This window comes from Alternaria atra (genome assembly GCF_907166805.1).
Source record: "Alternaria atra isolate CS162 genome assembly, contig: 23, whole genome shotgun sequence".
NCBI lineage: Eukaryota > Fungi > Ascomycota > Dothideomycetes > Pleosporales > Pleosporaceae > Alternaria > Alternaria atra.
Genome location: NW_025091321.1, coordinates 1563429 through 1579142, shown reverse-complemented (window position 1 = coordinate 1579142; position 15714 = coordinate 1563429). Strand labels below are relative to the sequence as shown.

Sequence of the window (15714 nt, the reverse complement as noted above, 5' to 3'; positions counted from 1 at the left end):
TGTCTTGTTTCCCTATCTCCTCGACCTGTTCCGTGCCCATCTTCCTGGGGGCAATGCGAACGCCGTAATAAAGAAGCCCGAAACCCCCATTCCACAAAGACAAGGCCGTCCGCCTGCAGCCCACCTCACCCCATCTCACGACGCCTTACACCCGCATTCAGCATTCCTCAGAACACCGCCCCTCTGAGTGACTCCAACAGGCTCCTCCAGCACGCACCCAGTGACTCTTAGCATCTTGTACCGCTGTTGCGACCCCCCGGCCTAATACACTCTTGGTATCGCTGCACCAAGCTGGTCCCGTACCACGTCCACTACCGCATCCCGGCCGCTCGACCCTGCATACTCTCTGTTTACAATACCCACCTTCACATTGCCTACTATTTTATTACGCGTAGCATTCCCATAATGCATATATGAGATAGAGTAGACAGACCGACAGACCGACAGACCGACCGCTCCACCTACTTAGCTCACCGCCCACGACTTCTCTTGAACACACTCAGGACAAGACATGGCCATGCTTGCCGCAAAGTCTCCGTATCCCGCACCCTCCATGAGTGGGAGTGCATCGCAATCCTCGGCCCAATACAATGCCGGCCTCTCCAACTACCGCAATCATGCATCAAACGCTCGAGCCGAGCAGTCCATGTTTGCTTCTCCGACCGAGTCAGAGTTCTCCGAAATCTATGACGCCCCCGACGCCATTAGGTGAGCTCTATTCACTTACCAACACCTTCATACATCACTAACATGTGCAGACATTGGGACGAGGACAAGGTTGGCGACTGGCTGAAGCGTATCAACTGCGCTCAGTATGTCGATTTATTCAAACACAACCACATCAACGGCGAGAACTTGATGGAGATGGATCAGACCCATCTGAAAGACATGGGCATCAAGAAAGTCGGAGATCGTGTCCGCATCGGCTCGCAGGCAAAGCAATTGCGCAACAAGGAGTACAAGAAGGCCTCAAGACGAACATCAAACAGGCAATCGCTTGCTACGCTGGACAACGCAGCATACACTCCACCCTCCTCTGGTTCTCCTCGACCCCTTCACTCTGCACGATCAAATCCTCCCGTCACCAACTCGAACCCCGTAAGCTCGCGATCAGAGAAGCGCATGTCCAGACAAATCATGAACTCGGACCTCAGCAGCTACGCATACGGCGCCAAACCCCCCTCGCGCCCTGGCTCTCCTCTTGTCGACCAAGAAACCCGAAATCTCCGGTCACAACGTCAAGGCGGAATGAACAGCCCCAAGGAGCTTAGCAACAAGACATATGGCGCGCATCCCCTTAGCGCATCCAGCAGCTCCGTCAATATCACTTCGCAATACTCACGAAATCAACGCACTACACCCACCGAAACACCTCAGACAGCCCGCTTCGCTCATCACGTTCGTGCGAGTCCTAGCGTAGATAGCGCGACGAACAGCGCCATCCTGCCACACGACAAGGCTCTAGTGCGTGTCATTTACGATGGTGGACGGACTTCGGTCGTGAACATCGAAGGCTGCAAGACTGCTGAGGAAGTCATGCTCAAGACCCTGACCAAAGGGCACCTCAACACTGCCCATGTCAAGAACTACTGCTTCTACATCCTTAACAGTGGAGAGCCGGATCCATCACTGTCTGAACGCTTGAGTGACATTGAGCTTTTCAGACTCGTCAAGGATGCAAATCGACACGAAAGGGGCCGGTTAATACTCCGCAAGGTCCATGCTGGAGAGCCTGATGAGGATCAACTGAAGGCTGCCGCTGGTATCTACCAACAACAAAACTTCCAGCAAAACTCCACCGTCTACGTACCATCCAGCAACCGCAGCCAGATCAAGATCGAGAAGCTGACGGGTGAATCCCTTGCTGCTGTCAGCTACCCTCTGTCGCCAACGTCTGCAAGAGAACGAGAACGCCACATCAACTCAACAGCTCAGAATCTGGAAGGACCTGCCGATGCTTCAAGGTCGCCCATTTTCCATGCTCGTGCCCGAAAACTGAAGCAGTTCTACGGTGCTCGACCTCCCAGCGAGCTCATCACCTCGGACCTGACTTCTTACTTTCCTGACGTTGGAAAGGATGAAATTGACAAGACCGTTCGTATGTCGATACGTCGCTCTCACCGGCTCAGTCGCGCGGCTTCCCGTCTCTCAATGGCATCAAACTTTAGCGTTGCCTCCAGTTTGAAGGATGCACCACCACTGCCATCCATCGCCGACACTTGGCTCCAGGGAGGTGCCCAAGCTCGACCACTCCGCCCACTATCAGTTATGCGACTGGGTCTCCCCAACCAGTCTGGTTACCGTGACTCCATGGCATCTTCTGTACTAGAACCTCTGGATGAAGAATCGCCTCTTGAGCCAAACCGAAAGTCTTATGTCTCGTTCGGTGGTGACAGTGGCTCGGATACTCTCGCTATTACTGATCCAGAGGGCAACACCACTCTACAATCCTACTTCGATGATGGCGGTAGCAGCCTCACGGGTAGCAGTAGCAGCAACACCGAAAATGGTGATTCGCTTAACAAACGCCTTTCCGAAGCCATAGCAGAGGATGGCGAAGAGTCAGACGACGAACTGGCAGAGTACCTGGAACAGGACTCCTGGGACAACGTCAAGTACATGAAGGGAGCTCTCATTGGACAGGGTTCCTTCGGAAGCGTTTACCTTGCGCTACATGCCGTTACCGGTGAGCTCATGGCCGTCAAGCAAGTCGAGCTTCCCTCGGTAGCTGGTGCTTCCCAGATGGATCACAAGAAGACGAACATGGTCGAAGCCTTGAAACATGAGATCGGCCTGCTCCGGGAACTCAAGCATAAGAACATTGTGCAGTACCTCGGTTCCAACTCTGACGAGAGCCATCTCAACATTTTCCTCGAGTACGTCCCGGGTGGCTCTGTGGCGACCATGCTAGTCAACTACGGTCCGCTCGGCGAATCTCTTATCCAGAACTTCGTACGCCAGATCCTGACCGGTCTTTCGTATCTCCACTCAAGAGACATCATTCACCGAGATATCAAGGGTGCAAACATCCTTGTCGACAACAAGGGCTCAGTCAAGATTTCCGATTTCGGTATCTCCAAGCGCATTGAAGCTTCTACATTAGGCGGCGGCAAGAAGGGAGCCCAACGTGTCTCCCTCCAGGGTTCAGTCTTCTGGATGGCACCAGAGGTCGTTCGACAGACAGCCTACACCCGCAAAGCCGACATCTGGTCGCTCGGCTGCCTCGTTGTGGAGATGTTTACCGGAAGCCACCCGCATCCCAATTGCACTCAACTACAAGCCATCTTCAAGATTGGTGGCAGTGGCGATGCCAGTCCTACGATTCCTGACAACGCCGGCGACGATGCACGAACCTTCCTGGCGCAGACGTTCCTCATTGACCACGAGAAACGTCCCAGTGCTGACGAGCTTCTGGCCAGCCATTTCATAACTAATCAGGGTGCATAAACTTTTTCACATCCGGCGCACAACATATTTCTAGCATGGAACGGGGGTGCATCATTGGGGTTTTTGGCACTGTGGGTTTCTTTTCTTTCTAACGCCCTTAACGCTTACACGCGAATGATTCTGTACTATACCACTTTCAATACGCTTTTCCCGCAGTAGGAAAGGAAGGTGCTACGCAGCATATGCTGCTGAATAGTAATGGGTGCTTTGGATGGGTTCCGGCAGTATGTACTATAGCTGTCTCTAAGATCTATCTTCAACACTTTTCACAACCAAAATCGTCACACGCATGATTTTCGATGTGCCATCATTGTCTTCAATAGATTCATGCCACCGTGACGTACCTCGCACGATAAAGTTCAGTGGCTGAAGCTGCCACAGTCGCATCACCATAAGCTCTGCCCCACTGTCCCATTGTTTTTTTCCTTTTTGTCAGTATGAACATGCAAAACCACCGCCTGTGTCACTAAACCTACATTCACTCTAGCTTTACACTCGTCGTTGCAGTAGACGGCTTACCAGATCCGGACTACTGCGTTCAATGGTGCCCCGTACTTGCTTACATATTCTTTCCCACCGAATCACCAGACTTTGTCTTTCCTCTTGGCAGCGACGTTTGATACTACTGTTGAGCTCCACACTACACTATATAATCACAATTGCTGCAGGTCCCCCACCGCCCTGCCAAGAGCGGAGCTCGGTGCTTTGAGAACCCGGTCATGACCTCCGAGATGTATAGAATCACGGCAAGGAAAACTAATCCTTCTCGGCATTCCAAGCTTTCCAGCTACCGATCAAAGCTGTCCCGAATATGACCAAGGGCACGGTTGTCAACCCCACATCCACATCCCGCTTGACGTAGTGTCGGCGCTGCGCGCGTTCCCTCTCCCCATTGCGGGGTAATTCCTGGCCTGATCACGCGTTGTGTCTGCCTCGGCTTCGGTTGTTGTCTGATAATAACCTTGTGAGTAAGTAAATACGTACAGCTCCGTTGAAACTACTTGCACGCGCTGTGAGCGTTATTGGTCCGGTACGTGACTTGAGTGGAGGGTGGGTTCGCAGGATGGACCATCTCTAGGCGGCGCGTAGTTTAGGACGGGGCTGTGGGGTAGAGATAAGGTAGCTAAAGGAGAGTAAGGGTAAGTGTGTTTAGTAGGATTGAGGGAGGCTGGATTGTGGGTGCGGGGAAAGGTATATGTATCGAAGTATCTGTCAGTTCTTTGGTTCCCATATCCCATTCATTCTCTTCCAATTCCCCTACCTCTGCTATCACATCGTCTCCTCTTCTTGGCCCCTATACGCCTACCGAAATATCATAGCAATTGCCCAAGATGTCCCTCCCATCCAAATACAAAGCCGCCATCTACGATGCGCCCGGTTCCATCTCCACCAAAATCGTTGACCTCGAAATGCCCAAGCCAGGTGCTGGCGAAGTCCTGGTCAACCTCACGCACTCCGGTGTCTGCCATTCCGACCTAGGCGTTATGACAAACGCTTGGAAAACACTACCCTTCCCCACGCAAGCAGGGCAAGTTGGTGGCCACGAGGGCGTAGGCAAGATCGTACAGATGGGACCAGGAACAGAGAACTCGGCAGTCAAGGTTGGAGATCGTGTGGGAATCAAGTGGATGGCGGGAATTTGCGAGGCGTGTGAGGCTTGCAGGGCGGGGGTAGATGCTTCGTGTTTCTCTGGTGTAAGTTTTGCTTGTGCTATTATCATGACTGTGGCCATGTTAGCAGCAAGAAACTAACTTGTGATATAGAAAGTATCGGGATATTACACCCCAGGTACCTTCCAACAATACGTCCTCTCCCCCGCGAACTATGTCACGCCCATTCCCGAAGGTCTCGACTCCGCAGCCGCTGCACCTCTCCTCTGCGCCGGTGTAACCGTCTACTCCGCGCTCCGTAAAACAAACGCTGAATCAGGCGCTTGGGTCGTGATATCTGGTGCTGGAGGCGGCTTGGGACATTTGGCCGTACAATTCAGTGCTAGAGGAATCGGTCACCGCGTAATCGGCATCGACCACTCTTCCAAAAAGGACCTCGTTATGGAAAGCGGTGCCGAGCACTTCATTCCCGTAGACGGCACAGAGAACATGGTCGAAGCTGTTCAAGCCCTCACAAATGGCCTAGGCGCTCACTCCGTCGTAGTATGTACAGCAAACAACGCTGCCTACGGTCAATCAGTCGATCTACTCCGATTCGGCGGTCGTGTGGTTTGTGTTGGTATCCCCGAGGGTGACATCGTACCCATCAAGAGTGCGAACCCCGGTATCTTGGTCGCCAAATCACTGCAGGTTGTTGGATCAGCTGTGGGATCGCGGAAGGAGGCTATTGAGACGATGGACTTTGCAGCGCGCGGGATCGTCAAGACGCACTTCAGGACAGAGAAGATGGATAAGCTTACAGATGTTTTCAACGAGATGCACGCAGGGAAGTTGCAGGGTAGGGTGGTGTTGGATATGAGGGAGTAGATGGAGGTCTTGTATTTTCTATTTATGGGATGTGGAAGCATGGACACCGAGGTTGGCGAACCCAATGTTTGTGGACAATTGCGATTGGATCTGGGAATATACAATGCGAAAGGTATAAAGAGAATAACACGAAGTTAGAGAGATGTACGAGCAATCTTCCCGTCGATTCAGACATCCAGTACGCCCTGAGAACTGTTCCCTACTGTCACCAAACCCTCTCCACGCATCTTGAGAAAATCGTTGAACCTGAGATATTCATTGTACTCTTCGTGTAACTGCCGTCTTGCATCCATACGCTGTCGTGATCTTTCTATCCGTCTGGTTCTCGAGAAGTCTAACAATGGCATCGTGTCAGACTCGGGATGGAACAAGGAAACAGCTTAGGTCCGTTGCTTACATTTGACAGGCTTACACAGCCACTTCCGCAGTTTACGTGAGGAGAGAAGGCCAACCAAGACGCCAAGTACTGCAAACGCAGACGCCGATTAGGGTGAAGATGGCCTCCATTGACCACCCGGCCGTCGCATCCTGGCTAAATGCTTTGTCGCTCCGGCGTGTTGAGGCGGATCTGAGTGGGCCGGCGTCAATATCGGTAGCCAAGAGGAGTAAGAACAGAGCTTGTGAACGCGATCGTGCCATTGTGTGAACAAGTGTATATAGCTTGATCGAAAGCTGCTATCACTAAGATATATTGTGCGGCGGAATGTGTTAAGATATATACATGTGCGGATCTGACGTGTTCGCATACCCAGGAGCTGAAGAATATCTACACTGGCAGCTGCTAAGGGTACGCGGATTCGGTTTCCTTTCATACCTCGACCTATGATGCAACTCAGGTCGGGGCTTACCAAAGTGTAAACGCTAAGGGACGCCATCGTGGTTTTCCCTGTCCGACAGAAGGCTGTGCAAACCCCGACCAACGAGATTTTACCATACAGAGTTTTCCACATGCATTCGGGTAGCAGCCGAGATAGCTTCCCTCAACGTCTATGAGTTGCTCCCAAAATATCGAGCAATCGCCTGTAAAGCCACTCCTCACCAATTCAGTCAGGCTAAGGAGTGGCTAGATCGTCTTTCATGGTGTACACGCACGCGTGGTTAGCTGTGTATTGCATAGAACCAACCCCATGCATAGGCCTACAAGATGCCCAGCCAATCTTTGCGGCAACTGTATGAGTATCGTTCACTTCATCTTCCAATATGCGGCGATGGAATTACGCCGCGTAGGTGGTATTCAAGGAGGCCACAGCTCGCCACCTAATTTCTAGCAAGGGTGTGGAGACCTTCAATGCTTTTTGCTATACTGCACGGCTGACCTGGGTGATAACGGATCATCTAGGTGAATGCGCACATTCATTGAGTACTCACCATTCCGAGGAAACCTTTTAAGCGTATCGTGATTGGAATTGTAGAAAGGAATTGGAGACAACCATGATTCTGTCAAACCCTTCGAATTCAAGAACAACCCGCAGTTTCATCTTCAGACCTGCCGGATGCGCCCTGGATTACAAACGCTCTGACAGGGGTATGCGACCAGTCGTCGGTTTTGACCTCCCTGACTTGTCTACAGTGGGAATAATATCGTCATCCGGGACATAGTCTTTGAAGTCGTCGTTGACGCTGTCCCTAACATCCACAAGGTTCCGACTTCTTGACTTCCACCTCGGTACCTCTCCATTCTGTGCCCGACCTACACCCATTTCTCTCCATTTCTTTGGCGGTTTGACGCCCATCTCTACTAAATTCGACCATATCCTCTCTCCACGTTTATTCCACCTTTCCATCCTCGCCTCGTATTCTTCGTCGGAAGGTCGCCATTTGCTCTTCAGTATGCGGCGGATCGCTTCGGGGGAGACTTTGAAGTGTTCTGCAAGGACGGGTGTGGTGAATTTATCGGGCTGTGTGCTATTCAAGTGTCGTATGCCTTCCATGGTGTCGGGCGACAACTTCTTGCGCGGGTTCCATGCCTCTCCTCCCAATTTCTCTTTCAAGGCTTCCTTTTGCACCGCCCATGCCGGGCGCCCATTTCTTTGTTCTACCTCTCCCGTGAGAGCATCTTCTGCTTCGATTACAGGTTCCGCTTTTAGTGGTTCCGATGTGGGTATACTAGGTACTTTTCGTAGTCGTCGCGCGTCAGTCGAAAATCGCGATTGTTGCAGACGCAGCAGCGGTCGTCGAGCAGCGAGGACTTGCTCAGTATTTATGAAGGAGCGGATGAAGAGACTGAGCGTCGTTCTGGCGCAGTTGTGGCAACTCATGATTATCGATGTTTGAGTACTGACGGTGCTTCGTTCTCGAAGTTCGTAAGATTGTCGCACGGACCTGCACTTCTTGCCACAGGTGGGCGACTAACATCCACTTCACCACCAACACTACAATCAGAGATTGTAATACGGAACGTCATACAAATACGTTAATGCGCTCATCGTCTCATATAATGGTATCTTTCGTCTCTTTCTAATATAAACATTCACCCACGACGCGGCTAATCCTGCAGTGTTCTCATTCCGTTGCGATAAGCACCCATCAAGGCTCAGACCCGATTCATCTTGATAAGTTTTCAAAGCGATATGTAAGTTGGCACTATAAGTTGCTGCCGCAAGAGCTCACACGACAATCTCGTCGATCTTTTCCTTTCGTATCTTCGGTCCTTCTTCACTCTGGCGCATTGCCTTGACAGCTTGAGTCCTGCCATTTCTTTCCAGTCGCAAGGCTCCATCGTCTCTACCATTCAGTCTTGTTATCAATATTTCTCGATCTCCCACTGTCGCGGGTAGTGGCTAGTTTTGTTCTACTCCCTATAGACCTGACGATAACCTCATCGTGGTACCGCTTAAGCGCCGTGGAAGCCAAGACGATGCCTCGCTTCTTGCGACCAACTCTCGTCAATTATAACCTATTTCGTCTTCTTCCCATGTACATATGAGATTGCAAAGGCCTCCGATAACAGACCGAGCGGTTGCTGAGCAAATGACGAAGAATGCAACAAGGCTGAAAAGTGCAGCTGAGTCGAGTGGCGTTTTTTGTTCGCTGGAATTATTTTCAAGGGCCGGAAGGCACATGGTTAGTGTAGATGGGGGCTATAACGTCCTTGACTTCATCACCAAATGTAGAACGTTGTGCAGGTTGCGGAACGCCTTCGGTGAATGTGTTTATTGAGAGATAAAGATTTAGTGACGATCGTACTCGGCATATCGAAGAGAGCCATAAACGCACTTCAAATATGTGCTTGCTCCCTCCTATTATCTGTTGATTATATTGACATATCCATTCTGAGCTATCATCGTCTTACATCTACAACGCCCCGTCATTGTTTTCTAAAATGGCTACACTACTTGAGCATTTCTCTACCATCGCACTCATCGGTGCCTGTCTTGTTATCCCGACAGATGGACTTCCCGCTGATCATCACACAACAAGACCCGAGCCCCGGGCCCTCGAAGTCACGAACGCGGGGAACCTCAAACAGCACATTGAAGTTTACGGCATACCATATGGGGTTCTCGGCGCCGTCTCGCATGGCCTGACCTTTTATGTTATCCTCTGCCACTTCTTCGGAGTACGACCTTTACTTCCATGGATGGCACTGAAAGCACAAGCCTGGAATATCGCAGCAGTCACGGTCTCATCGCTCGTCTCAATCATCCTTTCTGGCCTTACGATGGCCCGCACACGAGGCTCCCGCCCACTGCTAATCCTTGCGGGGATGCAGATCGTACTTCATGTTTTGGTAGATATCATCCATATACATTGCATGCTAGGCGGCCGGAGTAACGCGGTATCTATCTGGGGGGTTCCGCTTCTCATCGTATCGTTCTTCTCTCTATATGCTTTCTACCAATTCCCTTGTAAGTTGCGACAAGTTCTTCTGCACCCATACAAGACTGACTCTTGAATCACAGTCGGAGACGAAGAGGGTAAAGTAGGATCCCTCTGGGGCTCTGCTGTTTTTATTGTTTTGATTGCATGGATTGGGTTGACGGGTCTCGCGACCTTGGTTAGTTTCTTTGCATACATATTCTCTTTATTCAGAGAACCTTTTGCTTTCTTTACTACAGCAGCTCTACTTAGTTGTGCGCTCTTTTGGTTTGGTGATTTCGCCTTGGCTGTTGTGAGCAAGAGCTTCATAGGGACGCCATCGGACCGAATCAGGGTACTGTATTACACATACTGGGTGGTGGAGCGAATTCCGCTTTTCACTTTTTGAGAAGCACGTAGAATGAAGAGTCCACGAGTAGTTTGAATTCATTTGATGTAGCTATCATGTTTGTTATATTTTGGAACGCGCTCGGTTTAACCTGGTACTAAGGTAACACTATGTCGAAATTGGCTCACCGTTAGCCCTGGAGGGCTTCGAGCATTGTCCCCACGCTAGTACGCGAACGAGTCTACCGTGAGTGGTGACATCAACGAACATGTGTCAGTGCCTTTTCACGCTATCTCGACAGCGACACTTTGGTGGCAGTTTCATCGCAAGATTTCGATCGCGGGGCGACTGCGGCAAAAAATGGAAGTGGATCCCCTCACACCCATGCGCGCTAGGGCCTCGGTATCATATGACGGAACATCCTCGCCGTACTTGTGCAGCAGTTCTGCTTTGTCCGTTCTCTGAGTGTTTAACATAGCATTAACGGCCTTTGTCTTTCTTTCGCTCTTTCTTGTTCAATCATGGCTTTGTCAAACCCGTTTCAGAGGCGGACAGCCAATACCAGAGAGTACGTCCGGAAGCGGAAGACTATTGATGGCATGTATTAACCGCTACTAGCTGCTGGGGTTACCGATTCGAGTGGACGCCTGAACATCTTACTCCGGAACAAATGCAACCTATGAAGTTTTCGTATGATGTTCTGGCAGAAGAATGTCTTGATCGTTTGAACGCCATCTCGCCACCGCACAAGGGTGCTTTGCCAAGGAACGATAGTAATCGTGTCGCGCTATCGTCAGTACCGGGCACTGAGGAAGAGAAGAAGGAGCCGTTACCAGTACCTAAGAGAGATCTCTATGCTTTACTGGAGGAACATCATGAGTCTGATCCTAAGCTTGCGGAACTGTGGCGCGAGGTACAAACTGTACCAGAATGGGTCGACTGGGAACAGATCGCAAGAGGACAGGATGTATTCTACCGTTACGGTGGGCCCGCCCTGACTGGCCTAACATTTCAGTCGCTGTTAGGTGGAATGGGCGCTGCGCGAGTGGTCGAGACATTAGCACGAACTGGAGGCTTCAGCACGAAAGTAGCAAGAGGCAGACTTTTCGAAACCACACAGCATATCCTCCAATGTACACGGACACTAGACGGACTCAAACCGGGTGGAGAAGGCTTCGCGTCATCGATACGTGTCCGTTTCCTACATGCCGCAGTCCGACAACGCATCATAAAACTCGCAAAAGAGAGACCCAGCTACTTCAACGTCGAAGAATGGGGTATCCCAATCAACGACCTGGACCAAATAGCAACTATCGGCACATTCTCTTCTACATTAATCTACCTCAGCTTTCCTCGCCAAGGCATATTCCTACGCAAGCAGGAAATCGACGACTACCTAGCCCTATGGCGTTATATCGGTTACTTGATGGGTACACCTGATGAATGGCTGTCCACTCCAGCAAAGGCCAAAGTCATTATGGAATCACTCCTCTACCACGAAGTCGACCCCTCCGAAATGTCCAAAACAATGGCCAACAACATCATCTACGCCCTCAAAGAAGAGCCTCCAACTTTCTCCTCAGCAGACATGTTGACTGCCAGTGCGCGCTGGCTGAACGGCAACGCCCTCTGCGACCGCCTCGGGTTGAAACGCGTTTCTGCATACTACTGGTCACTTATGGCGGGTCAATGTCTCTTTTTCATCTTCTACTGCTACACGTATCGACTTTTTCCCGATGCAGACCGCAGGAGAATTGATCGTGCGAAAGACATCTTCTGGCAATTGATAGTGAAGGCGAAATGGGGGCTGGCGGGTACGGAAACATCGTTTGACTTCAAGTATGTACCACAGTACGATACTTTGACTCATTTGGGTAATATCGGAGAGAGGAAGAAAGTGGCATTTAGTAATGAGCTGAGAAATCTGAAGGCACTGGGAATTGGAGTAGGCGTGTTGGCTGTAGGAACGTTGGTTGCGGTTAAGATAGCAGTGAGTATTGTCGGGAGGTTGTGGTAACTCTTCTTGTAGATACTTTCTATACTAGTGGGCGTTGAGTAAGTTGAAGACTTCATATTTGGTCTCGGGTATTGCGGTGGACGTGCGCAGGTGAAGAGACCTCTTACTTGCAACTTACCTCACCGCCAACAGGCACCACTTACCTATCCCTTCGCGCCATATAACCTTGATATCTCCGTGTCGCCCTCCCTCACCATCTTTCGCTCAACCGCAACAGCAGTACGGCTCTCTCAAGAACTCACAATTTTCATAACCCAAGACGTGTCAGTACCAGCCCATCATCAAAAATGGCCAAACGCAAGTGTCCCCAAGATAAGCAGCAAGATGGGGTCTGTGGCTGCCCCTCATTTTGGAGGCGCTCAAAAGCCGCCCTGACGCACACCGTCCAGGACTTGTCTACACCAAGTACAGGATCTTCGTCCGTTACCATTGTCGTCGACAGCGACTTGTGTCATCGAAAGCGACAAAGGCGAGAAGACAGTGTATTCCCTCAAGCTAGTGGGACGGGTCTCTCGCGATCGAAGTCTCTAACGTACACGGACAGCAAGCTCATGGCTAGGAAGCATGTTGGGCAGAAGCAAGATAGCGCGCAGGTAAACACACAGGCGCGAGAGAGTGGCTGGGTGAAAAGGAAGAAGGCGAAGGCGCTGATGCGAATCTTGGTCGACTACGACTTACCTACTGGTGCTGAGCGGTTGGATTGGGACACAGATGAAGTCCGTAGGATGGTGGGCGAGATTGCATAGTGGAAAGTGCAAGGATTATATTTAGACTGCGATGATGGGCGTAGGGAAGTCTTTGCGAATACGACCGGTAGCCATCTGTTGTCTCTGACTTCGAAGTCCGTGAATGGTCATACGTTATGAGATATCCATAGCTGATGAAACACTGATGCATATGCATTCTAGTAAATGGGTATAGGTACTGCCTAGCAGAGATTGTGCGAACAGTATGCGAGAATATGAAATTTATAACCACCATAAGTATCTCCGGTTGTCACCAAACATACGGCTAGGTTAACGTCAGTGAAGGGCCAAATGTTCAGAGTTGACAGACTGACCTTGTTCTCATAGGTCCAGAAAGTGCCGCTGTGCTGTATGCCTTTGCTTTTGATCACCTCAATCATCTTCATGACCGACTCCTCTGGCGTGATTATGCCCTGAACTTCCCACGGCAGTTGGACGTTTGCCATGTCTGTTGCAACTTCTCCTGGGTGCATGCACAAGATGATGGTATCATCGTCTTTTCTCTTCAGCTCGGCGGCCATGTGTCTCACCGCCATGTTGAGTGCAGCCTTGGAGGCAGCATATGCAGCAAAGCCATCTTCCATTTCGCGGAAGTTACCCTGAGAGCCCGAGTCACTGGACATGAAGGTGATGGTGCCAATGGGGATATTTGTTTGAAGTAGCTTCTGTGCTGTGATAATAGGCCCGATAGTGTTGGTGTGCAAGTGGAAAGCAAATTCGTCGAACGACCTGTCAGATGTTAACCTCCAATACTACAAGTACCTGAATGTAATTGACGTTTATTGGAAATGCACGCTTTAGCCAGAACCAGCAAGGCGCAACGGCTTGGGTAATGGAGAACGTACAGCTCAGTGGCCCTCTGTGTCGGTTAGTGCGGCTCCCTTGCATATTGTCGACGATGTCGGACTTACATTCGGGTACCTTAGAACTCCTGCGTTTAGTACAACATAGTCTATCTTCAGGTTCGGTATCATTGCCAGTTGCGCAACGAATTTCTGCACATGATCAGTCTGTGCTCATCTCAGATGACAATGCAGGACATAGCAGACATGCATACCTCGATGCTCTGCTCTGACAAGATGTCGCATGTGTACATTTGGCATCGGCCATGATCGCTCCCCGCTTGTCCCCACAAACCACTGGCATGACCAGCCCAAGGCTCCCGTACAGTAGCGATGATGCGCTCGTTCTTGTTTAACAGCTGTCTGACGAACTCTAGCCCTATACCTCTGCTGGCGCCGAGTATGAGCCATGTGGTAAAGTCCTCATCGGCATATAGAATGCCCGGAATCTGGTCCATCCGGTCTGTCGAGGTGCGGCGGGGCAAACGATGATGTCAACCGTTTAGCAGGGGCTGAGGTGTGACTGATCAACACTAGAAGGCTGCCTGTGACGAGGGTAGAATAGTGACGATCCTGGTCGGCGCTTGAAATAGTAATGTGCTGCTGTCTAGATAGCAAAGAATAGTATTCTATGACCCTGGCCCGTTATGTTAGGGGACCAGAAGCATGGAGGCGCGCGGGTTGGTGGACATGTCACATCGATTTGCGGACCCTTGTACAGGCTTCCCATATCGTATTTGCTCCCAAAGCAAAGCAGGGACGAAGCGTCATGCAGGGCAACCAAGTAGTCCAGACGTTTCTTTTTCAACCACCGGAGAAAAGATGGCTGATCACTTTTCGATGATTGACGGTACGAAGAGTGCTAAGAATGCTCACAGCAGCCAACGCAACATGTCTAAGGTTGGTGACGGCATCATCTCGCAAGCTTCATGCAAGGTTGCCGAGTTCGTAGCAAGATAGTTTGGGGAGTGGCAGTGGGCGGCGTGGCGTGAAAGTACTAATGGCAAGTTGGCTGAGGAACAAAGACCAGATTCGGCGTGTGCACCGCCATTTCATCGCGATTCCTGTTTGCCATCCCGGACCGGTTCCACCCGAGCACTTTTGCTACTGACTTATAATTGTCATCTGATTGGCTGATCCCGTGACCCGTGCTCGCGTCAGGGCCCGTCATTTCATCGCGGCTAACGGCAAGATTGTTAAAACTCTCACAAGTCTCTCAACTCCTACTTAGCCAGCTTTTTTCCCAAACAGCCTCTCAACTACGACCCATTACAATCACTCTCGTCACTTTACCTCCACCAACACTTAATCTCACCAAAACCAACCTCACATCTTCAAAATGGGTTTCGAGAAGGGTACGTTTTCTTGACACCTGTCGAACGTCATCGGCCGTTCCCACTTTGCCTACGAGCGTCCACCAGCCATTGAGCCCGCGCGCACAACGAGATGCAACTCTTATGAGGAGCAGACTATTCCTGGCCTACTGGCTGGGTAGTTGGCAACCCAAGAAGCGGTGTGCGCCTGGTGGCAGCTATGCGACAAAGGGAGGATGGTGGCGGATTGTCCGGCTGAGTAAGAAAAATTGTTCACAACACATGGCTAACATGCTCCACAGGCGATGCCAAGAAGGGTGCCAACCTCTTCAAGACCCGTTGCGCTCAGTGCCACACCCTGAAGGAGGGTGAGGGCAACAAGATCGGCCCCAACCTACACGGTCTCTTCGGCCGTAAGACTGGTCAGGTTGAGGGTTTCTCATACACCGACGCCAACAAGCAGAAGGGCATCGAGTGGAACAACGACACTCTGGTACGTTATGTCACGCAAGCCTACACCTGGTGGACCTGTCGGCTAACACAGCACAGTTCGAGTACCTCGAGAACCCCAAGAAGTACATTCCCGGAACCAAGATGGCTTTCGGTGGTCTCAAGAAGCCCAAGGACCGTAACGACTTGATCACCTTCCTCGCTGAGGAGACCAAATAAGCGTCTCTCGTAATACGAACGTTTATACCATCCTCTCGACACGCCATGACCTTTCT

General features: G+C 50.9%; 6 protein-coding genes across 6 annotated transcripts; 4 read left to right on the top strand and 2 right to left on the bottom strand.

Annotated features, from left to right (window-relative positions):
• Positions 1–517: 517 nt before the first annotated feature.
• On the top strand, positions 518–3447 carry ALTATR162_LOCUS4120 (uncharacterized protein; the record flags this gene model as incomplete). Its single annotated transcript, XM_043311730.1, has 2 exons — positions 518–708; positions 759–3447. 2 exons carry the CDS (start codon positions 518–520, stop codon positions 3445–3447), a joined length of 2880 nt encoding a protein of 959 aa, XP_043167665.1.
• A 1331-nt stretch (positions 3448–4778) lies between these two features.
• On the top strand, positions 4779–5924 carry ALTATR162_LOCUS4119 (uncharacterized protein; the record flags this gene model as incomplete). Its single annotated transcript, XM_043311729.1, has 2 exons — positions 4779–5141; positions 5211–5924. The coding sequence occupies 2 exons, from the start codon at positions 4779–4781 to the stop codon at positions 5922–5924; spliced, it is 1077 nt and encodes a 358-aa protein (XP_043167664.1).
• Positions 5925–7429: 1505 nt separating this feature from the next.
• Positions 7430–8182, bottom strand: ALTATR162_LOCUS4118 (uncharacterized protein; the record flags this gene model as incomplete). Its single annotated transcript, XM_043311728.1, has 1 exon — positions 7430–8182. The coding sequence occupies one exon, from the start codon at positions 8180–8182 to the stop codon at positions 7430–7432; it is 753 nt and encodes a 250-aa protein (XP_043167663.1).
• Positions 8183–9246: 1064 nt separating this feature from the next.
• On the top strand, positions 9247–12834 carry ALTATR162_LOCUS4117 (uncharacterized protein; the record flags this gene model as incomplete). Its single annotated transcript, XM_043311727.1, has 5 exons — positions 9247–9772; positions 9827–10077; positions 10617–10639; positions 10690–12061; positions 12478–12834. The coding sequence occupies 5 exons, from the start codon at positions 9247–9249 to the stop codon at positions 12832–12834; spliced, it is 2529 nt and encodes an 842-aa protein (XP_043167662.1).
• Positions 12835–13084: 250 nt separating this feature from the next.
• On the bottom strand, positions 13085–14134 carry ALTATR162_LOCUS4116 (uncharacterized protein; the record flags this gene model as incomplete). Its single annotated transcript, XM_043311726.1, has 5 exons — positions 13085–13099; positions 13149–13563; positions 13680–13693; positions 13746–13829; positions 13892–14134. The coding sequence occupies 5 exons, from the start codon at positions 14132–14134 to the stop codon at positions 13085–13087; spliced, it is 771 nt and encodes a 256-aa protein (XP_043167661.1).
• An 881-nt stretch (positions 14135–15015) lies between these two features.
• Positions 15016–15658, top strand: ALTATR162_LOCUS4115 (uncharacterized protein; the record flags this gene model as incomplete). Its single annotated transcript, XM_043311725.1, has 3 exons — positions 15016–15031; positions 15292–15482; positions 15539–15658. 3 exons carry the CDS (start codon positions 15016–15018, stop codon positions 15656–15658), a joined length of 327 nt encoding a protein of 108 aa, XP_043167660.1.
• Positions 15659–15714: the final 56 nt, after the last annotated feature.